Raw genomic sequence first — 24381 nt, 5'->3', positions numbered from 1 at the left:
ATAATCATATATGCCAACAACTTCCTCCCATCCCACATTCCAGCCCCTGCTTCAAGGGCAGATTAAGTCTTACTCTTCTCTACCCCAGTTCCTTGGATCTCCCAAGAAATTGGGCAACTAGCATACCCCACAACATAGTCTACTTCACTTGCTACTCTGCTTCACTCTTACCACCCTGCCTTGGTCTGTTGCTAACTGCTGCATGCATTTTGTTTCTTCTTAAAGTAGACAATTTAAGTGACTCAAATTCTGGTTTTTTGTATTCTTTCCTAAAACTCACAAGTAAAAACATAAATTAAGATGTAAAAAATGCATCAGTCAGGGGATGGACACATCTTAAAAATAAATATCTTGTGAAAACCTAATTTTGATTCCCAATCCAGTTACAAGCTGTTCAGCTATAACATTTGCAGAGCTCAACTGAAAGAACAAACATTGGATTCTATCATGCGCTATCTGTATTGCCAACATGCAATTACATATGGATACAAACAATATCAAGACTTGCAAATGGTTTAATAGAACAAAATGGCATATGAAGTTAGTCATAAAACAATGCTGCCTGAAAAGAGTCTCACCCACCTTAGAGAGAAAAAAATATACTGTCCATATTTCTTCATTTTTATGCAATCTTGCAAGGCAACAATTCGGACTTTATTATTACTAAGTGTTGCTTGGATCCTTAAGGAGGGGCTCAGAGCAGGGAGTTGGGGCTGTAGGAGTCAGGGTTGGGTGAGAAGGGGCTCTGAGCAAGGGTGTGGGGGGGGATGGGAGGAGGCAAAGTCCCCCCCTCCCTCTGAGATTCATATCAGGGCTGATTGCTCTTCCCCTTTCTGTCCCTGTCAGGGAGCAAGAGCAAAGTGCATAGCTCATTTGCCACCTGCACGCCCCAGAAAGAGTGAGGCATGCAGCAAACTGCATTTTTCCCTCGCTCCCTGCTGAAAGGGAACAGTCAGCAATGTATCTGTACAAATCTGGGAGAAGAGCTGCAGTAACCAGCCCCTCTCCTGCCCCCCTTCCCCCCCGCACAAGGGGCACCTGTGTGGTGTGAGGCTCAGAGCTGGGGCAGTTCTAGACTGGGGTAAGGGGACGTCCCCACCGAGCCCTTTTTACTTGCCTAGTGATTCTGTCTCTTTTGTATGAGAAGCAATCCCACTCCAGGCACACCCTATTTTCTTGGCACAACCTAACCTTTATGTTGCTTTAAGTTATGATATGAGGAAGCTCTTACCATATTTTAGGATAAGTTCTTGAACAGTCCCTCAAACTCTCTCAAGTATATAGCAGATCTGTCACCCAGTTTCCAGATAATTTTTCAGAGCTGTAACTGGATACAATAAGAAACTATGCCAATGTTGAAACAGTATTTTTCCTGTACACCAGCTCATAACAAAAAAAAAAAAATCAGAGACATTATTTACATATACTTGATTTAATTCAGAAACACTAGGGATTGTAATGTTAAAATAGGTTTTCCCTAGCTCACAACCCAAATCCCTGCATCCTCTCCTGTACCCCAATTCCCTACCCTAGGTCACAATCCAACCCCCCTCCTCCCCAATTCAGTGCCCCAGGCCACAACTGCCTTCTTCACCCAAGCTCCCTTCTGCACCCAACCTCCGTTCCAGACCCTGCACTTCCTCCATTAATATAATGGAATATTACGGCCCTCAACCACTTTAAAAATTCGTAGAGTGGCCCCCATAAAAAAAATTATTGCCCACCCCGATGTATACCCATTTATTCTTAAAATGTGGTGGTCACTGTTACGAGTCTGCATATTTTGTCTGCTCCACCCAGTCGTTTTATTCACACACAACCCCCGTGACACTTTGCGCCACCCGCCCCACCCTCTACGCATGCACCGTAGCAGTCAGCAGGGGGAGCGGGAGATTATACCCGATTGCAGTCCCTAGATCACCTGCCGGCAGTGGAGAGGGGGGTCCGGGCCCACCTACTCTCCTGGACCCCGGCCCAGAGCCCTAATTCAGGGGACCATGCTCCCTGCGGTAGCAGGCTGGGGGTTACCCCTAAACTCGCTTACTCGCGGGCTTCGCAACCCCGCTCTGGGCCAATGCTCAACCCCACCACCGGGGACCCTCTTGGCAACCCCTCAGGTGGGTCTCCCCACACTCCCATCTCTCCCTTCCCCATTACCTGCCACCTCTGTCTTTTCCTCCCCTCTCTTGCTCTTCCCCAAGCCTTTATCCTCCTCCCCCTCCTGGGCTCGGCGGATTACGTCACCCTCCCTGGTTGCCCCGCCGCCCTTTCCGCCCCCTGTCACGCTGGTGACATCATTCGCCACGACCAGCGGGGCGCTTTGCCCAGACGTTTCCCCGCCTCCTCCTGCGGGCCTCCCGCATCCCACCAGCCGGCCTCCTCCCAGTGTGGGCTTGCCGGCACTTGCGCTGCCGCTTCTGGAGCGGCACAGGTGCACAACCCGCCAACATCCCGACTTCCCCTCCATTGGCCGTAGTGGCGGGGTTGCCTCACCCCGCCACAGTCACCATTAGGTACAATATATGTACTACCCTCTCATGTTCTCATTCTGAGCCTGCATCTTTTGCCTCAGGCTCTCACATAGTTTCCTCCCAGAACCAATGATATCAAACTGACATAATATCTTAGTTAGGAAATGAGGAGTAGCTGCCTTAGATGTCCCAGACAACAAAAGAATTCATTACAGCATGATACAAGAATAGGAATACTTCACAGATAAATCTTTAGTGTAATTTTCAAGTTTGAAATGGTCCCAACCCAATGTCTTCAAACCATTCAAAACTGAAGAGTTTGTGCCTAGCTGAACAATTAATGGTCAGGTTTCAAAATTACACATTAAAGTGTAAATCTGAAAATTATACAGATTGCACCTCCCTTAATCTCTTGTCTGGCAACATCCATGGTCCAGCATGACCACAAAAGCTCCTGGATGAGAGAACTCCGGAGCAGGAGGGCCAGCAGCTGGGAGCCCCGTGGATCTTGTGGCGGCAGGACCACAGAAGCTAGAGCAGCAGCGGTGCAAAGGCAGCTGGGCGGTGGCAGAGCACTATCAGAGCTGCTTGGCATCTGGCAGCGGAGCCTGGAGCATGGCTGTCCAGGAGGGAAAGCCTGGCTGGGGCCTAGTCTGCCCAGGCAGCAGTGGGGCTGTAATATCCTGAGCAGCAGCAGCAGGTCCACAGCTGCCAAGGTGGCAGCGGCAGCAGGGCCAGGACCGAAGCCACATCAGCCTGGGAGGGGAAAGTGGGTCATGGCAGCCCAACAGAAGCAGCACAGCTGGGGCCATGTGCCACCCGGCAGCAGGGCTGCGGCTGTGGATGTAACCCAGAAGGGGAAACCTGGCTGTGGCCACAGCAGCCCAGCAGAAGCAACACGGCCAGCCATATGCCACCTTGCAGGTAGCAGAGCCGGGGCTGGTCAGCAGGCAGCCTGACCGAACTCAAGGAACCAGAAGAAGGGAGAGGCAGCAGGCTGAAGGTCTAGTGTCAGGGGACCTCCTGTTGTCCGATAAATCCCCTTATCTGGGGCTGGTCAAGTCCCAAGGATGCTGGACCAGGGAGGTTCAACCTGTACTACGACATCAACACCAACCTCAGTATCTCGTACTGCTGGGTTTTCTGAACAGATCCTCACATCATAAAACACTATGGAAGCAATAACTGTGATAATATGTTTTTCTATCAGAAGAGTGTAGATCAAATTTTCCAATTATGGTATTTATCTAGACTAACCAGATAAACTCATTGAATGAATTGGTGTGTGCAGATAGCTAGAAGAGTGAGAATTGTCAGTAATACCAAACAGGGGTTTCCTCTAAACTGCATGGTGATGCACCTATTCTAATAAGCCAGGCTGCTGCAGCCAGGAGAGAGACCCCTCTGCTCTAGAAGCTCCCTGCTGTGGCCAGAGGAGTATGCCTCTCTCCCTGCCGTACACAGGGGAGAGGCGTGCTCCTCCAGCCAAGCAGGGAGTTGCAACAGCAGGGAAGAGGTTCACTCCTCTGGCCCCAGCAGCAGGCCCAGATTAAGAAACAGTTCTCAGGGCTACAGCCAGAGCCCCAGGCTAAGGGGAGTCACCGTAGCACAGAATTACAGTCCATAAAGCCCCTGTGCTTCAGGCCATGCATTACCCCTCACCCCCACCTGCAGTTACATCACCACAAGCACTAGGAAGCTCTGTTCCCGCACTGCCCTCACCTGGAGGTTCCACTCCTGCAGCTCCCACTGGCCAGGAATGGCAGCCAATAGGAGAAGCAGGGGACCATGCTTGCAGGTGAATGCACAGCAAAGCCATCTGTTCCCCCCACCAAATAGGTAAGCACCCTGCACCCCAGCCCAGAGCTCCAGCCATGAGCCCTCCCCTGCACCCCAGCTCTGAGCCCACTCCACCACCCTAGATCCCTCCTAGACTCCACACCTCAACCCTGAGCCCCCTCCTGCACCCTAACTGCTGCCCAGAACCAACACCCATCCCAACCTCCTCCCTGGAGTCAGTTCCTGCATTCCAACTGGCCACAGCCTGGAGCACCCTCCTGTATCTCACCTCATCTCCAGTCCAACCCCAAAACCGAAACCCTCAACCAGAGCCCTGATCCCATCCAACTTTAACCACCACCCCCATGCTCCAATCCCCTCAGCCCCACCCCCACCACAGATTGTTGATATACAGAATTAATTTTGTTGATGTGCAGTACATCATCTCCATATTGGTGCACTTAAAATTAATTCTGCATAGGGGCACGAAGGAATACTCATGCTGAATGCAATACCCATTTTCTTGCAGTTGAGTTTTATTGGTGTATTATCACAAGAATTTGTTCAGGAGCATTTTATTTAATTACACACACTTTTTTCCATTTGATTTATACATTCTTAAATAGAATTCTACTGTCCATCATAAAAAAGTAAGTTTTACTGAGCAAAACTGATATTTTAGTGCATATTTTTAATGGGGCTTTTTCTCCTAGAAAAAAAAATAGCATTCCTTACCTAACTCCAGACCATTAGTCACCTGTCATGTTAGTACTTTTTTCAGTAGTCTCATTGGATTTGCCTGAGGTTTGTTCAATTAATATTTTGTTATAACTATTTCTACGGTGGCCTTCTCTATGGATATTATGTTATCAGCATGGATTGCTATTTCCATGGCCTCCTACTGATACCCAGCTATATCTAGTTGAGCTAGCATTTCCTGTTTGCAGTTCAAGTATTACTCAGCCTCATTAGCATTTAGAACTCCAAGGAAAAACTTTCAGCTAGTTTTTTTCCTATGTCAATATTGGAAAAATCATTCTAGATTATTGCAAAGCTGCAGATGAAGTAGTTTTTTTAAAAGTAATTGTCAACACAAGAATATTTTTCTGATTGTTAAAATCACTTCCTGATTCATTTGCTGCATGCACAATATAATGCTTACTAACAAGGGGGGAAAAAACAACAGAATGGCTCTTCTGGTTCTCATATGTGAGCTTTGTGTAACTGGAAATTACCTTCACACAAAATGGCTTCATGAAAAACGTCTGAAAACATAGCAAAACTCCTCCTGAAAGCTGTTTAGTAAAAGGTTTTTAATCATTCAACTATCTGCTGAGCGTCCATGCTTTCCCTAAACTAGCTCTAGTCTTTTATAGTTTGGATTTCCATTAACACCCAATGCAAAACAGAATCCTGGTTCTCATCAGCACAAAAGAAAAATTTATCCTACACTTGTTTATAGGATTCAGAACTTACGGCCTCAATTGTTTGTTCTACTATACCATCCAGCATATTGTTTCCAAAACGAATTATTTCTACTGTTCTCTTGTTCAGTACAAAAAGCTCTTTCACAAAAATATTAAAAGGTTATCAGTTGATTCTAGAAACATCTTCATGGCTAGAGCACTTAATATCAATACAATAATGTACCTAACTTTCAAACACAAATTTCAGGCCCACATATGATCCACTTAAAATAATATTACATATAATAATTTTTTCAATAGTTACTTAGTATTTGCTTTAACCATTTCAGATCTAAATACAGGCCAGACACCAACTTTATCTCCCAGCTGTCCTTATCTTTAATACAGTTTCAAGTCACAGTCCCATCTTTACATGAACAACCGGACTACTTGGTACGACCATACTGCCATTAAAAGGAACAGGAAAAAAAGGTGTTAACCTTTGGGGGGGTTGTCCCCCCCAACATGAAGAAAATGAACACTTTAAAATCCACTTCACTTTGAGTCTTCAGAATTGATGTTCAATTTTATAGCTTATTTGTAAACAAACATATGTTGACCTCTTAGTGCGTGCAGTTCAGATACATTGGTGAGAGGACATTACATTGTGCAATGAGCTGGAAGCCACAAATGCACACTTCCATAAACTACACAAGAATACAAAATGATAGCTGCCACTATTCAAATCTATGTATTTAAAATGTGAATGCTAGTAAATTAATCTACCAAGTTTTTAAACTTTTTAGAGTTTGCACATGTCCTGTATATGACATTTATACCAATTTAAATATGGACTTCCCTCCGACAGCATGCCCATTTCATCATCTTTTAAGAAACTAAATGGATTTCTCCTACACACCTTAGGAAATAGGTCCTAGTAGGGATACTGTATCCTCACAGATAGGACATTGGACTGGAATTAAGGAGACCCCAGTTTAAGTTCCCAACTCCACTATTGACCTGCTCTGTGATTTTAGGCCAGATACCGTGCCTCAGTTTCCCCATATATAAAAAGGATATAATTATACTGACTTCCTTCCTTTGAAATAGGCTTTGGGGGTCTAAGGATGAAAAGCATTATTTAAGATCTAGGTATTACCTTAGTAAGCACCTTCTAAAAGGCACTCTTTCCCTCTCTCTCTCCAGCATGAGCATGTTGGCTTACATAATGGTTACAGGCCAATTCCCAGCCCCACTCCCGGGGAGTCAACTGCCACCGTGCGCCTCTGGCTCTGTATCAGAGTCTGCAGCGTGGGGTGGCAGCCAGCTCCCTGGGAGCAGGGCTGGCAGCAGGGAGCTAATGTGCTAGCAAGCTGACTATCAGCATGCACTGGCTCCTGCTGCCCGTCCTGCTCCTTAGAAGCCAGCTGTCGCCTCATGCTGCAGACTCTGAAATATAATACTTATACCCAGGAGCGGAGCCAGCAGCCAGAAACCAGTTTCCAGCATGCACTGGCTGCCAGCCCCTCCGGTGTGCACTGGAGGAGCCAGCTGTGCTGAGTGCTCTGTAGTATAAGCTTTTTTAACAGTTACATTATTAACTGTTTTTAACATCCCTAACACACACATACCTGCTCTCCATGTATGCAAGCAAACTGTCAAAATCACTCAAGAAGGCTTCCCAGCAGATCTGCACCAGCACTAATGGTTCTCCTCACTCTTCTCGGAAGGGTGCTCCATAAACCGCTGGAGCGATATAAGCATCTATATTGTCTCCTGACCACTCTGAAGTGTTCCCAATCCTCTTCTGTATTCCCATCCTATAGTGGGAGCACACTGGCAACAAAAACAGATCCTATGCCCACCAACAGCAGAAGTATAAGTTACCTGTTTGCCCTCCCATACTCCTCCCTAGCAGTATTTGCTCATCACCACTGGTATAGTGAGGAGCTCTGCAGTGGCTGCTTCAGCTTCTCTACATGCATCCTGGAGAAGCGTTACAAGGTACTAGCATTTTCTCTTCCTCTCTAATACCAAGCCCCTGAGCTACAGCAAGTTCTCTTCTTTGCAGGGGAATCCCACCAGCTGGCAGCAGATCTCCCTAGCAACACAGGGAGCACTCCCAGTGGAGGACAGCTCCTTGTGCATGTGCACAGTCTAAGGATGTAAAAGAGTCTTCCAAAACCCATATTTAGGATTGAAATAAGGAACACAGACAGAACTTTCACGAAGGATAAAGATTTATAAGACTATTCTTAAACAAATTTAACTTTAAGTTGATACGGATCCTTTAATGACAAGGACATCTGCAAACTGCTCTGTTTTAAGCAAGCTAAGTTGCAGTCCTTGAACTGTTGGCAAATTGACAACATAGATAAGCAAATTGTAGATGTCCCTGGCAGAGGCACTTTTCAACCCCTCCCTGCTTTAACAACTTTTTTCCACTTTCACTGTAAATATCTTTGGTTAAGTTACTGCATGCACACACTGCTAAAAATGCACTGGCCTCTGAACAGTAAAGTGATTTATTTATGGCTATTCTGCCTGTTGGAAAGTTCTTATGGCTAAACCAGTTAGGTTGAGCTTGTTTTAAAAGATACATGTAGTTAACAGAGATTATATTTGTCAAGGATTGCCAAATTATGCTGCAGTGGTGCCCACAATAAAGATATAATCCTGGTATATTAAAACAGTATGGCAGTATAAGTCTGAATAAGATACTACAGAAAACACTGAAGCATAATGCTTTGACAACTCATGAGTGGTGAAGTACAGCAGCCCACTGGTTGCACCAAAAGGTAACAGGCACTCTTAATTACAAACATTAATTCAGTTGTCAAAACAAAATCTTTACCAGCTAGCTAATGGGAAATTCAATATCTTTACCAACTGTCCACTGCCAATAACTTAGTTCACTAGCTACATTCAGCAGCAAGGTAGTCAACTAGGACTTGATTTAACTATTAAGTGATAAAACTGAATGGTAAATTGCAGAATTACTTTTACAAATGTCTCATCTATATGTAGCAGTAATAGTAATTTCCTTCAAAAATCACACGCATTACTTTTTTCAGAAATTAATTAGTGCCATGATGTGTTTAGGGAAGATGTATGGATATGTAATTTGTAACTGATTCATTATATAAAATTAGTTTAGATGTACTACAGCTCTCAGGTTTTACAAGTACCAAACTTATGTATTTCATATCTAAATGAACTCGGGCAAATTTTGTATAAACAATTTAGAAATGCATCCTTATCTTTTAAAACAAAATTTACTTTCATGCTAAATTCTGGATGTATTTCATCTGGAAAAGTCAACATCAAATGCCTAAAAATAGAGTCAGATTACTGAGTTCTCTGAATATAGTAGGTTCAAAACAGGAACGAATTTGCAAGTATACATTTTAAACACTACTAATTATTCAGTGCATAGGAACACAGTAAAAACCATAGTGTGGCGCACAGATATGGGAATCTTAACCATTTTTAATTAAAAGTGTGACAGTTTATCTTGAAGTAAATACTGAGGACCCAATTCTGCACTATAAGTCACTCAGGGAAACCCTTCCATCTGCATGGATTCAATTGCAGGAACAGGGCTAAGTAAGACCAGTGAAACACTTGGCTATCATTCTACTGTAGTCACAGTCAACTACTATTTCTACAACATATTTTTCTTTTTCTTGATGTTTCTGTTAATGCTGACATATTTTACTTTACTATTTACTCTCCACTCTTCATTTTTATTTGGTCAAAATGAAATTTACAAAAGTAACAAAAGCAGGTCTCTTTTTTTTATAATTTTGTTTGTAAACGGAATATACAAAACAAACTTAAAGAAATACATACAATAGCAAAATGTTTGCAAATGAAAAAAATGGAATGCGATCTTATATAGTAGTCAAAATTAATAAAACTTACAATAAAGTATATTCCAAAAATATAGATATAGATACATCTCCAGTGATAAAAAAAAAAATCAGTGACAGATGGAAATTTAGATATATCTGTACAGCAGGCTTCTCTCTAGTTTTTATCATCTCAAACTTAAATCATGTTACACTGAAGAGTGGCAAGAGCACCTTTACTAGGGGTACAGAAATTCAGACTCTGTATAAACATGCATCTTTTGACTTTTTAGTATTAATATCTTATAAATTTCCAACATGGGGATCTAGAAAGTTTAAGTTTCTTCATAATCAGTACAAATGCAATTACAATATTAACATAGCTTCTTAAAGCTTAGCAAATTTAAGCCATATGTTTTGTGTTCTTAAAAACATGATTTTGTAACAAACACATTTGTCTGGATACTTAGTCACCTTTAAAAAAGAATAAAGTCTTGTTTTTCAAAGACTTCTACTATAAAAATTTTTTGGAGCTGCAGTACATATTAGCATTCAAAGACAATCATAGCTCTAAAGGCTTCAGCACTTTTATTTAAGTAAAATGAAACTCGGGGAAGGCTGTAAAGACAGATGTCCCCTAAATGACACCAAAAAGTTATATTTAACAAATACAGAGAGAAGTTTTGTGGGGTCATGCCACTGCTACGTACTCGTGACTTCATATCAGTGATACAGGAAGTATGGTGCAATATGCCTGCTCTGTCAAAAAACAAAACCCAGACGCACTTCGTGTTTCTAAGGCATCTTCAAGTCAGTGATAAATTTGTTGGCTTAAAATCAGCATTATAACATATGAAAAACAAATGCTGGTTTAATTTCAGCAATCCTGGAAAAGGGGCTAAAGGGAATTAAATAGACTACGGTAGGTGATCACGAGTTATATTGTAAGAGATTACATTCCAAAAATAAGATCTACTGAAATAAGTGTCTGGAGAGAAGACAGGACACACACAGGTACAGCAAGACAGAAATTTCCATTTATGACAAGTGCAAAATACAGGGATCACTATCTTAGGTAGTATTTAATGTGCACAAATGCAGCCTCCTAAAATCCTGGCAAATGTCTAGAGAAAAAACCAATTTTCATATTTCTGGTTTGTAGCTCTTAAGTGTAAAAGTATATTCTACTACCCAATTATTATCAAAAATTGATATTTTGTTTTAAAGCTGTGCCATTCACCTATAAGGAAAACAAATGCCATTTCACTGTGTCTCTATAAAGTTTTTAAGCTATGTTGCATATGTCTCAAGATAATGGTGTCATCCAAAAACCGACTTAGCTTATTGTGTGGCCTTATGTTGTTGCCCCCACAAAAACAAGAGAAACCGACTTTCTACAATAGACAGATATCACTGAAAACAGTTTGTAAGTAGCTTTCTTGTATTTTGGCCCAAATGACAAAAATGAGTTATGATTAGGCAAATAATGAAAAGGAAAAATTATCTGAGTTTATTTTCTGTACTCACCAGACAACACCAAAGGCTCCATATCCAATAGGTCTGTCCGGCTCAATATCCAGTTGCTGTTGTGGATGATGTGAGTGCTGATGATGGTGCGCTTTAACTGCAGCAGCTGCTGCAGCCTGTACCTGAGCAGGGGCCGCTGCAGCTGGTCCAGGGGCCTGACCCGGTGCCGGTGATGGGAAATATGGCTGTTGCTGCCCTGGGTTTAACATTGCCGCAGCCGCGGCCGCAGCCGCCGCAGCCGCAGCCGCCGAAGAGGCATGCTGCTGTACAGGATGTACCGCAGCCGCAGAGCCTGGATGTAAGTGATGTTGAGGGTGGTGGTGGTGATGGAGGTGAGGAGGGGGGAGGTGAGGAAGGTGGTGATGATGGTGGTGGTGGTGACCTGCTGCAGCTGCAGACGTACCGCCATTGTAAGCCGCCATCATTTTTGCGTTGGCTGTTGTGCCACAAAGAGACATTCAAAAAAATGCCCTTTGACTGGATAACAACTGGGTCAAGCTGTCATTTGGCCATAAAAAATGAAATTTGCTACACTTTAAAAGAAGTCAGGCTTCATCATACATGGCCCACCTTTAAAAGCATTGAGCCCAACTAGCTCTGCATCTCCATCAAGCCAGACAACGTGACGAATCTTTTCACGTGTCTGCAAGCCCAAAACCCCCTTATCCCCCCCCAAGATTTCGGCCGTGTCTGGCTACTAAAACTCCATCCTTGGGCTGTTGGGGATGGGGGTTTTTTCTTGTGCCACTCTTTAGAAATAAAATGGTCACTCCCCCTCCCCCTCAGAAAAGGGATGTGAAGTCACCCCCCTGGAATAGTTTGAGAGTATTGACAAGCCTACCCCTTCCATTCCCACATCCTCTTGGTCAAAAACCTTGGAAGAGCTCCCCCAGGTCTTCTACATCACTTCCCGCTTTGACACTCCCTGTACCCACTGAAATATACTAAAAACTTGGGAGGCTGGCAACTTTCTCTGGAAGGACAGAGAAGCTGTGCACGGGCACAGAGCAGCCCGAGAAGGGATGAGAGAAGAGATGGGACTAAGAAGGGGGAGGGAAAGAAGGGGGTAAATAAATGGGGGGGGGTGGAATCAAGATGCGAGGGGAGGGGGGAGGGCTGGCAGAAGGGAAAGTGACAAATGGAGGAGTGGGGAAGGGAACTGGAGAGGAGAATAAAGGGGGGAGGAGAGAACGAGGTGGAGGGGGACGAGGGAGGGAGGCGGCAAGAGCCCCAGCCCCCTCTCTGGCTGCCTCCCAAAGGCCCTGACAGCCTGACCCAGTGCGGGGCGGGGGGGAGCCCGGAGGCTGCAGCCCCCCCCTCAGGAAGGGAGGGGAAGGAGCAGGAGCCGGGATGGGGGGAGGGGAGAGGGTCTCCCGCGGAGTGTGTGCGGGAGGCAGAGGATGGGGGGGTTCTCAGGCCCCCGCCGCGCGGCGCCGCTCTGCCCCCCGGCAGCCGCCGCCGCCTCCTCCTCCTCGGCCGCCCGACCCGCCGCCGCCGCTGCTGCCGAGACTCACCTCCTCACGGAGCCCCAGAGCGGAGCACACAGCGAGCGAGCGGCGGGCACGCGCACCCGGCCTCCCCTCCCCACCACCCATGCGGGGCGCGCGCCCGACACCCGCCCGCAGCCAATCGGACCCGGCCCACCCGGCTCCGCGAGAGCCGCCCCTAGCCAATCACCGCGCAGAGCCACAGCTCAGCCGGTCTATCGGCTGCGGTCGCTGCAGAAACTCCGAGACTCAGTCCCGCCTGCCCGGCCCTGCCATCCAATCACCACGCGCCTTCTCGCCCGGAGCCGGTGAGACCCCGCGAGATTCCCTCACCTCACACAACCCTCACCTCGAATGGCCGCACCTTCTTCACCTTCCTGGCCAATCACCTGTCGCCGTTTCCCCCAACTGCCCAACCAGCTCTTCCCACCGCTAAAACCCACCCCAAAACAAGTCTCCGGACCAATAGAGATTGAAGGTGGGCAGTCATGGTGATTGACAGCCCTTCTCACGAGTGATACGGGCCGATGGAGCCGTCGTGCTTCAAATCGTAACGGGGAGGTTCCCCTCCCACCCCATGCCGGACCAGGAAGTGGCTTGTGCCACCTTCCGCAGAGGCCGGACGACCTGTAAGAGGCAAGGATGGTCGTGATGGGCAGAAGAAGCAGCCAATCCGCGAGGAGGGGGCGGGGTGAAGCGAGGACGCTCCTGGCAGGCGAAGAGAGGCAAGTGGGGCTGATCTCGTTGCTGAGGCGGCACGGGGAGGGAGGGGCCTAAAGGGGAAGGAAGCCTGAGGTGACCGAGGGCTGGAAGCCGCCGCTTGCCAAGCTCGTGGGGCGCGGGCTGGGCAGGGGCACGGAGGCGCGGCAGGTGTCGGGCAGCCCTGTAGGCCGCTGACGTGCGTCTGGGTCGGGCGCAGGCGCGGGGCTCCATGGGACCCCGAATCCCCCTCGCAGGCCTGTCAGCCGCGTCGCTGGGGGCTTGGGAGGCGGCCCCGCCTTGCCTCAGGGCGCCTGGGGTTAGCGCAGCAACAGGCTGCCCCGCCCACCCCCCTGGACTCAGGGCTCTAGGCCAGGGGAGCTTTAACCCCTCCCCCTCCCCCCCCCCCCCGGCATAAGAGTCGTTGGGCCGGCCCAGGGGCTAGACATCCGTGTGCGGGGCGGTGTTTCAATCCACCCCAAGTAACCTGCTTGGGCCTGAAAACCAGGAAGTGACACTGACTCGACGCAGGACCAGAGGGGACCTGGCAGTGTCAGAGACTGTCTGAGCTCTGGGACTTGGGTCTTGTGAGGACTCTGCTCGGATGTGGAGCCAGGACCGGACAGAAGAACCTTGTTTCTCAAAGCAGTGATTTCCCCCGTCTCCCTCCAAAGGGACAGGGGTCCTCTCTCAGTTCTCCACCGAGTTAATCCACTTCCTCAGGAGCTGTGTGGGCAGAAGAAGCTCTCCTGTTGACACAGCCTCGTCTACATAGAAGTTTGGGTTGGTATAACTGCCTCACTCAGGATGAGGATTTTTCACACCCTAGAGCCACTTTACATCAATATATATTAGGAATGTTTGATATAGTTTATTTTAGTATTTGTGTAGCGACAAACAATTTTTAGCAGTTGTACAGTTACTAAAATACTTCCCCTCGTGGTGGGACCAGCAGCCAATGCACTCTCAGCCCTATTCCTGGAGAACCCCCTGCCACCTCACAAAGCTGCTTCTGTATCAGGTGGGGAGCCCTGACCCACTGTGGGCAGGGGCTGCTGCTGCCTCTGATACTGTATCAGAGGTATGAAAGCAGGGTGGCAAGTGGCTCCCCTGCATGCTCTTCATTTAAAACTCAAACCAGTGATCTGAGCCAGCCTGTTGGTCTGAGTTTAAAATGCAGAGCATGCTAGGAGCGGGGGAGGGGTTGCAGTTAACCAGCACCATTAACTGATAAGCAATCACTTATCAGTTAAATGGTTAGCCGGCTAGCCATTAACATCCCTAATAGATATCTGTAGTGTAGATTTGGGTTTAATAGCAGATGCTGTAGTGAAATCTTATATTGCTAAGATTTTACTTTTTCTACATCTACTACTGAATATTTATTAGCATGCTCAGCAGTCCTGTCCAAAGTTAAAATAAATATCACTTTCCAAAATAAACAAGCAAAGTATATTTTTAACCATCACATCCTTGATTTATTTTTAAGGTGGTAGTTCATGCAATGAATAAAGTCCAATAATTCAAAATGATTCTTCCAAATCCTGTTAGGCAATACACTGTACATGCACTTGAAGAAGCATAGACACAATAAGGACATGTTCCATATATACATGAGTAAATTTGTAAATACTGCTTAAATCTAAGAGAGAGCTTTAATTGTCTACAACATATCCTTAAACTAACCCAAGCATTATTATGGGAAATGCATAAAAACTTACTAAATGGTAAGAGTTTTATAAAATCTATTTAAATGAAATAGGTGGGGTGGCGATTCAATGTCAGAGGAAGAATGACTGACTGACAGTGAATTTGCAGGTGTCATCCTTAAGTGTGAACAAGCTGACAGGCCTTTTTACTCCTTCCTAGCTGACACTGGAAGCTTACTACACAGGGAAATTGACCGGCAGAACTACAGTGGTATAATTATACTGCCGGTCAATTTCCCTGTGGAGACAAACCCTATCTCCTATTATTCTAACGTCTTGTCTCTGTTAAAAAGGCAACAGCCAAATCATTGTGCTGTTTTTATAATAGTGCAGAAGAAGCTACATGATATGTAATCCCATCACAGTACCAGGAAGTATTTAGCTTCAAAAGTGTTACATTAGCCAAATATCTAAATGAGAAGAGGCTGTAAATAGCTTTAGCATCTTGTTTGACACATTGGTAGAGGGGATAAAGAATTTTCAGTAAAACTAGTCATGTCAATTAAATTTTCACTGCATTTTGTAAAAATGTATATGTAGAGTATTATCCAATTTTGCAAACATTGAACCAACATTTGAAGGCATTTTTCTTGGTGTTATGATCCACTAATGAGCAAACCTCAGTGAGAGAAAATTGAAATCAGTTTGCATTTTGGCTGGGGGAAGGAAGAGGAAACACAGATGATCAGGACTAAGACACAAATCAGGGATGTAAAGGTTTAACTGGTAAGCTTTGCCTTACCAGCATGCTTACTGTGGTAACTGGTTAACCGACACCTGGCCAGCCAGAGAAACCCCCACCCATGGCATGGTTAACCAGTTAAACCTATATTTTAACTGGTTAACAATTTACACAGAATTTTACATCCCTACCCCACATTGTGTGTTTTGATGCCTGCTCGCATCTCCTGTTGAAGTCAGTGGCAGCCATGAATGTGCTTCAGAATTCCCCTAAGTAGCTTGCACTGGGATGCTAAATAGAGAAGCAGGCAAACATCACCAACTTCAGAAAACATGCAGGAGTCTGAGGTGCAGAATCAACCAATAGGATAAACAGTGTGTGTGCCAACTTGAGCTCAGTACCCATAGATCTCACCTAGAGGGAAAAAAATACTTTCAAAGAGTTGAAACAAAAAACAAGCAAACAAACTCCACAAATGTGATGCAGTGTGATCTTACTGAAACACCATTTGCCCTTCCATGTTGAAAACACTTCCTGAAGACTGCATGAAAGGAACATTTTAAAGGAGAAAAATCCAGTTTGGACCTAACCTTCATAGTGTAATTGTCTGATCAAAAGCAAATGGCAAACAAGACATGATATTTAATGGGTTGCTAACAGGCAAGTGCCTACACACTACAGTCACAAGTGCTTTGCAGATGCCTAAGATAGATGTCTCTGGAAATTCAGGCCCTATGCTTGCAAACACTTGTGTAATTTAATATACATGAGTACTTCAGTTGAAGTCAGTGCACCTACATAAATGCCTTCTGAATGGGCCACAGTTAAATTAGGTCACAAAGGAACTGAAACAGTGGGTCAGTGTAGTTACAGCAAAGATATATTTGCACCTATGTATTTATTAAATCATATTGCAAATCCCATAGACTGGAAGTCACAAATGCTGGGGTGGATGGAGAGAGAGAACAAAAACTCATTTTCCTTGCTCTTGAAGCTGATCTAGAAATTAATCAAACTGCCTTGCTGAAAAATTGTCCCAACATAATCTAGAACTCCTGTAATGTACTTATTTATTGTCGCAGCTGATAGATACAGTTGGCTTTCAAAGTTGACAGTGTATTTGAAAGTTGCTTGTGAAGATGTTAAGCTGTTTCCACTGGCAGAGCCTGGCTCCTTCAGGTACTATGTTGCTAAAGAGATTTGAATCACCACTACTCATTCCTATCAGTGCTACTTATTCAACACAGCTGTTACCACTTTCTCAGAAGCACACAAGTTGCCAAATAACTTCAGGGAAGCACCATCTGACATGCATATACATTATCGTTTGTACTTTCTTGAGGCATCAATACCATGTTGGGGGCTGCATTTCTTTCAGTATCTTCTCTGGGATCCAGAATGTATTAGATACTTCAGTTTTCCAATGTAAATAACTCATGGCACATGTCCTGAATCCTGAGCATGATACTGGTGTTTGCTAGTTGTGTATAGCAGGCCTGCACAACTCGGAAAGCGGCAAGGGCCATATTACTCCAAAGAAAACAGCTGCGGGCCGCAAAGGTAGGTTTGGGGGGGTGGTGATACTTTATTAAGAATTTTCAATTAAATCAGGCCTGCGCAACATACGGCTCCCAATACCCTTACCCTCTCCTCTCCCAGGATCACCCTGTCCCCCCTCCCACTGACACCTCCCCTCTTGCCCCTTTTCCTCATTGTCTCCACTTGGCCCCCTGGCATTTGTCTCTCCTGCACCCTGCCCCTTGGTGCCTTCCCCTTTTTCCTGACCTGCCCCCCTTCCCTCAGCACAAGCCCCTTCCCCTCCCCTACCTGGCTTCTGCCTTACGGTTTGCAGGGCTGCCGGAGCCTTTTTGAATCCGACGGTCACTGGCCGTGACGTCACAATGCCACGTCACGCCAGCGTCCTGGTGTCTGCTGGCGTCCTGCCCTCTGGCTTGCGCCCCGCCTCCTCACGCCAGAGCTGCATGCAGGCAGCCCGGCGGCGAGAATCGCCACACTTCCCCCTCCCCGGCAGCACTCCGCTTCTCCGCCTAGCCAGCAGATTGGATGGGGCTGCACCGCCCATAGTCGTCACGGGCTGCACAGTGAGCTCCTGTGGGCCGCATACAATCCGCAGGCCGTATGTTGTGCAGGCCTGGTGTACAGGAACAGCAAAGAGGTGCTTTGGGTTTTAAAAAACATACAAGCATTGCATTAGGAATAGTCCTGTTTAAAGTTAGTCTCTGACAAAGAGGTGCTTTTCCATGGTTTGTATACATCCTTTGTGTACATGTAGCCGAATCATTGGTCTGTTACACTTCAGTTGATCGCTCCAGTGTGGAATTCTGTACGTTTGCTGAAAATAAACCTGTTCCTTGGATTTGAAAGCCTAGGTAGTAGCGTTTTTGTCTCCTTTGCAAGGGTCATGAAGTAAGCTGTGGTTCTAAAATATCCTATAATGTGCACAGTGTATTTCTAATTAATAAAAATACTTATATTGCATCTGCCATTCAAATATCTTAATTTGTTTCCACATTTTATTATAATTTATTCCTAATTAGAACAGACTTACAAACTCTTCATTGCATTTGTTTGTACCTCATACTTTTACTTACTTTGGTCCTGATTCTGCAAACCGCCTAAACACTTGTTACTTTACACATGTGTATAATCCAGTTGAAACTATATGAACAAAGTTATTTGTGTCCTGAAGCACTGGCAAAACTAGCTGACTTTTAATGGTAATGGAAGAATGTCAAGCATGTGCCCCATGCAGGAGATGGCAGGGGTTATGGTCCAACCAGAAAAATGTTACTTATTAACCTCTGACCCTAATGCTGTTTAACTGTAAAAATCAGAGCTTTAACCACGGGTGGGCACTAATTTTTTGCCGGGAGCCACTTCAGACATTTTTGAAGTGGCCCCCAGCTACACAGAAAGGGGCGGGGCAGCAAGCAGAAGGGGTGGGGCCAAGATACTTCAGGGTTCTCCACCAGAGCCGAAACTAAGGTTTTCTGCAACAGGGGCAAGCTACTGAACTGTGCCCCCCTCCCAAAAATGATAACATTCTTAATTTTTGTATTAATTTTATTCATCGCACATGTTGTTAATTGCACGTCTATTGAGATTGCAAATAGATGATAGTAAAGATATAAATGAACTAATATTTTAACTTTATAATTTTTAATTTTGCGCCCCTAAATGTACTGCGCCTGGGGCGAGTGCTTCACTTGCCCCTCCCTTGTTACGGCTCTGTTCTCCACCCCCAATGCTTGGTCTGGGGGTGAGGGAATGCCTCCCCCCCACCACGTTCTTCCTATGTGCCCATGCCCCTGGTGTGGGAGGAGACTTCCCACGTTCCCCTGCTCCTAGGCCAATTAGGGGGTTTAAAAGCGCAATGTGTTCCTGGCAGGATGGGAGGAGGCTTCATGCGCTCCCCAGGCCCTAATTGGCCAGAGGGCAGGGGAGCAGCAGGGCCTCCGCGGGCCAGATCCACCCGCTTGGCAGGCCGGATCCGGCCCACAGAGGACCTTTTACCCACCCCTGGCTTTAACATATCTTTACCTCAGTTTAATATATATAAACCTAAGCCAGATTGGGGTTTGGGGGTTTTTTTGGAAGTGGCCACTAATTGTGGTTTGAAATAATATCTGACTTTTAACTCAATGCTATTGTTGACTACAACTGCTGCTAAACACACTGGACCTAATTTGCAGAAGTATCTCAAGCTGGTCCTCCAGAATTAATGGTCACACTTGCATAATTTGGTTACTAATACATATATTAAGAGTGTGTGTGTGTGTACATCTACTATATATTTGAGAGTCTGTACATCCGTCTATGTGTCTGTCTGTCCAAGAACTCCTCCCTAATGGAAAGAGTTAGTACCACCAAATTCGGAATACAGCTTCCTCTTGTCATAACTTAAAGCACGGTCGAGGTTTGTTTGTGCCAGGACAATGGGATAGATGTGGAATGCAGTTGTTTCTTATCAAATGGCAGGGGAGTGATGTGATAGCAGGGACATTTATACTCACAAATGACCACAGGGGGCAGCTTACATGGGGGACAGTTATATCCCAGAATGATCAAGCGGGGCCAGCAAACATTCCAGGCCTGGGGAGCAGTCGCTGGCAGGCAGCCCCTCCCTGGGCCGACCCCAGGCAGCAGCCAGTGGGCGGGCCACACAGCCCCTGCCACTCTGTGGAGAAGACACTAGCTTCCCCCTTCCCCTGCTCTGAACTGCCTCCCTTCCCTGAGCCTCTCCCACACCTCCGAACCCCCTCCCTGAGCCTCCTACCCCATGCTCTGACTCCTGCAACTCCCACCCTTTGCCTTGAGCCCCTCCTCACCTCCAACCCTGACTCCCACACCTTCCACACAACCCAGTCTCCTGCTCTGAAGAACCCGAGCAACACTGGTTATGTCTTCCAGTATGTACATTTTTATAGCTTTTCTTACCAACTGAGTTTGAGTTCAGAATTCTGAATCATGCTTTCTGGATTCACTATATAAATCAATAAATGAGAGATAATTAGGAGTTACTGTGAAACATTGCATTTGTTTTTCATAATAGCTGCTACAATATGTTTCACAAAGCGACAACACTTGAAATAATTATGGAAACAGTACTTAAAGCAAGGGAAGATTATGTTGGACTCACCATTACAGTATAGACACTGATCTGAATTTCACTATAAAAGTATAAGCAAGAAAGAAAAGATTAATCGCCTACATTCTAGTGTGGTCAAACCTAGTGGTTCTCAACCAGAGGTACTTGTATCCTTGGGAGTACTCAGAGATCTTCCATCCGGGTCCATCAACTCAGCTAGATATTTGTTTATTTTTACTACAGGCCACACAAAAAGCACTAACGAAGTAAGTACATGCTAAAATTTCATACAGGGACTTGTTTGTGTTAGGGATGTTAACTAACGATTAATTTACTAGTCGAGTAGTCAGTGGAATTTCCATCGACTACTCAACTAGTTGATAGGCACTTCCACATTCTGCCTTTGAAATGTACACAAGTCCCCGCTGGGGCGTGCCAACTTTGAAATGTACAAGAGTCCCCCCCAGGCTCCATGCTGTGCTGCCACTTTGAAATGCCTGTGGAACCTGGGATCAGCTGGGGACTCCCGAACTGATCCCAGGTTCTGTGGAAATGCCACATGGAGCCTTGGAATAGCTGAGTTTCCAGCTGACCCTGGGCTCCACGCAGCGCAGCAGCTTTTAAACTCTGTGGCAGTGTTTCAAAGGGGCAACGCTGCACAGCTGAGCCGGGGGATCAGCTGTGCGGCACTGCCCCTTTGAACGCTGTCTTTGTGTTTCAAGGCGGCGGCACCGCATAGCTGAGCCCAGGAAAGGGCAGCGCCACATGGAGCTCAGGGTCAGCTCCTTGCAGTGCTGCTTTGAAACGCCGAGGTGGCGTTTCAAAGGGGCAGCACCACACAGCTGATCCTGGGATCATCTGTGCTGCACTGCCACTTTGAAGTACCCCATCTTCCTTCTCCTCCTTTACTGCTACCTTTTCTGCATTTGCTCATTTATAGTCAACTAGTCCTTAACATCCTTAGTTTATGTTGCTCTAGACACTGAAATGTAAGTACAGTATTTATATTCCAATTGATTTATAATTATATGGTAAAAATAGAAAATAAGCAATTTTTCAGTAATAGTGTGCGCTGACACTTTTTGCATTTTTAGGTCGGATTTTGTAAGCAAGTAGTTTTTAAACTTGGGGGTACATAATACATATTATACTCCTCAAAGCGGTGCAGTACTGTGAAAAGATTGAGATCCACTGGTCTAAACCAACATCCTGAGAGAAACACTTTTGCTTTATTAATGAAATTTAGAAATACAATATATTGGCCATCAAACGTAAAAAGAACACTAATAAATGTGCTGGAGCAGTGGTGTGTGATACAAGATCACACTGCAAATGTTGATAGTGCAGTTTGTCTTTATATATGTTTAAGTCCTGATCTCAAGCCCATTCCAGCCCATTAGTACTCTTTCCACTGATTTCATTGGGCTTTGATTCTGGTCCTTAGTGGATTGCATTACTTTTAATTTTTGTATATGTAAAATACTTGGCCTAAAATGTGCCATGGAAAATAATGTATGTCAAAATCTGAAAAATATTTCTTTTAAAAAATATATATAATTTATGGCAATTATCGTTGCTACTCTATAAAGCTGAAGATCATGCCTTCCATTATTATTTTTATCCTGCAAAGCCCTCCGTAGTGTATCGAAAAGCCGTTATACTCCAGTGCAGCTACATTCATGAGCACACAAAAGTTTAAACTACGGAGCTATGTCTATACTGCCCCTGTTTTGGGCAAAAAATATGCAAATGAGGCAAAGCGTGGAATATCACTGCACCTCATTTGCATAATTAATGAGGCTCCACTTTTGCGCAACAGGCTTTTGCATAAGAGCCGTTCTTCCGCATATTTTTCAGGAAGAATGGCTCTTGCTCAAGCGGGGGTTTTGCGCAAAAGCCTGTTGCGCAAAAACGGAGCCTCATTAATTATGGAAATGAGGTGCAGTGATATTCCACACTTTGCCTCATTTGCATATTTTTTGCCCAAAACAGGGGAAGTATAGACATAGCCTAGGTGTATTTATCTGCATTGTGAGAGTGCTCCAATAAATAGGGTCCAAGTGCGAGAGGTAGGAGAGCTGGGTTCCAGTCCTGGCTCTGCCACCACTGACTCCCTGTGTGACCTTAGCCAAAATATTACAAATCTCACTGCCCCAGTTTCTCCATCTGTAGAATGGAGATAAAGATGTTTAATGGAACTGATCATTATGTGCTTTGAGTTTAATGACTAGCGAGCATTATTGAAGTGTTATCTATTACTGTTTATAAATAGTAGTATGTCTCACATGCCCTTACTGTTTGTTTGTTCAAATGGGATTGAGGGAGGCAGATCAATCAAGTGGAGGGCTGATATCAGATAATGTCTGAAGGGATGCATTTATCTGAGGCATCCACACACAATTCTGGCAGATGACAGCATGGAAGGATATACAAGTATATCTGACTGGCATACAGGATCCGTAAACCTCCTTTTTGGATTTGCCATACTGTATTCTTTGCAGCAGAACCTTACTAGTTCTTGTTTTGATTTTGGGGTGGGAGCTTGTTTTGAGGTTTTTTTGTTTGTTTTGTTGTTGTCTTTGGCATCCCACAGACACTCAGAGAAGGGAACAAGAATCCCCTTCCTGCTTTCAGTTAATCTTTTTTGCAAAATACCACACTGATTTTTTTTCTCACAACGTTCAAAATAAAAGTATGTTATAACATAAGCTAAAAGAACTATCTCCAGGAAAGTCTAATGCTGTATATTTAAAAAGAGCATGAGAGGAATGATTTGTGGATTTTTTTAAAAAATTTGATTGACAGCCCTTGCAAGATACCATTTAAACGGTTTCTTTTTTAAAAAATGGGTAGAAACATACAGAGATCAAGAGACACTGAAATATACGTGAATTTTTCTATTGAATCATGTAAGGGAATATAAAGATGTAAAGGAAAAAATAAACATGATGTTCATCATTTGTAAGACACTCTTAGTTACCTCATTCTGAACTTGATACATCTACCCTTTATTCACAATGAGTAGTACTTACAGATTGCATTAGTAAGCCCTATTCTATGTAGGGTGCAGAATCAAGTTGTCACATACAATTATGTGTGCTTCACAGCTCTTCTTTTCACTGTTCCAATCATCCAGGGCCACACTGTGCAACTTTACTCATGCTGAATAGTACCTACCTTCATCAATAGTCCTAATGATGTCAGTAAAGCAGAATCAACCCCTCATTAGTTTGGAAAGTGCAGGTAGAGACAACACGAGATCGTGCCAAAGCCTAGATTGATTGAAACTAATTTGTCGTTCTCAGTGATGCATGGAGAAATCTGATTGATGACTGTTGTTGATGAAACATGACAGATCAATTCTAATCTTTTACTGGTGAAGCCAGTTATTCATGGGGACATGCATCTGTCTGTTGCAATTTTGTTCACACTAATGGTGCTATAAAGTGGTAGCATGTCTACCGTTTGTGTATCCAACACCAAACACTGGCATTTCATCTATATATGTGTCAGACCTATTTACCTAAACCCACTGCAAACTACATGGAAAAGTTCCATATACATCAGTTGCACAGCATGCAGACCAGTATATTTGTGAGAACACAGTATGTCAGGTCAACGTACAGAATTCCATTGATCTGATTCTCTACTGCATTGAATTTGTCCCTTGCTTTGCACAGGTGTAATCCTTCTGGCAGCCTCTTGCACTAGCTTTGCACAAAATTAAATGGAGGAAGACAGTGGCTACTAGTGCGTCTTCAAAATGTTATTCACAGTTTCCTTCCTTAATTTAAAATCCCCTATACAATGGTTGGCACCATCCTGTATTGTGTACAATAATTGGACCAGTTCTGGGCAGAGGGTAATACTGAATTCATAGACTGCTGAGACTAGTTGTGAGAGCAGAAGTTTGAATATTAGAAAGCATCTTTTTTAATTTAATAGCTGAAAACAGTTATATGCATAGATGCCTTTTAAAGCTTGTGTATATCCCTTCTTTTGACCCATGAATGAAAGAAATAATGTAATATTTCACAAGGGACAAAGCATAATAGGATACTTGTGTATCAGTCAAAGACAAGAATCTGTACAAAGGGGATACTCTGAACTGGGCTATTGATAATATACCATGTGGGTGTTCACAGGCCCACCCTGCCCCCA

The 24381-nt window shown here is 44.8% G+C and overlaps 2 protein-coding genes across 4 annotated transcripts in view; one reads left to right on the top strand and one right to left on the bottom strand.

Moving 5' to 3' along the window:
* The window catches only part of NLK (nemo like kinase), a 150442-nt gene extending 137603 nt beyond the window's left edge, over positions 1 to 12839 (bottom strand). For all 3 annotated transcript variants that reach the window (XM_006138584.4, XM_006138583.4, XM_075904850.1), the window contains exon 1: positions 11035 to 12839. In XM_006138584.4, the coding sequence (XP_006138646.2) occupies positions 11035 to 11492 (458 nt within the window). In that variant the 5' untranslated portion in view covers positions 11493 to 12839. The remainder of the gene's footprint in view (positions 1 to 11034) is intronic.
* Positions 12840 to 13101: 262 nt separating this feature from the next.
* Positions 13102 to 24381, top strand: part of LYRM9 (LYR motif containing 9) — a 127669-nt gene continuing 116389 nt past the window's right edge. Inside the window, exon 1 of the mRNA XM_075904851.1 lies at positions 13102 to 13246. The gene's annotated coding sequence lies outside the window, so the exon portion shown is untranslated. The remainder of the gene's footprint in view (positions 13247 to 24381) is intronic.

The sequence above is a fragment of the Pelodiscus sinensis genome, chromosome 21 (assembly GCF_049634645.1).
Source record: "Pelodiscus sinensis isolate JC-2024 chromosome 21, ASM4963464v1, whole genome shotgun sequence".
Taxonomy (NCBI): Eukaryota; Metazoa; Chordata; order Testudines; family Trionychidae; genus Pelodiscus; species Pelodiscus sinensis.
The sequence above is the reverse complement of the archived record's forward strand: the minus strand, read 5'-3'. Positions and strand labels throughout refer to the sequence as shown.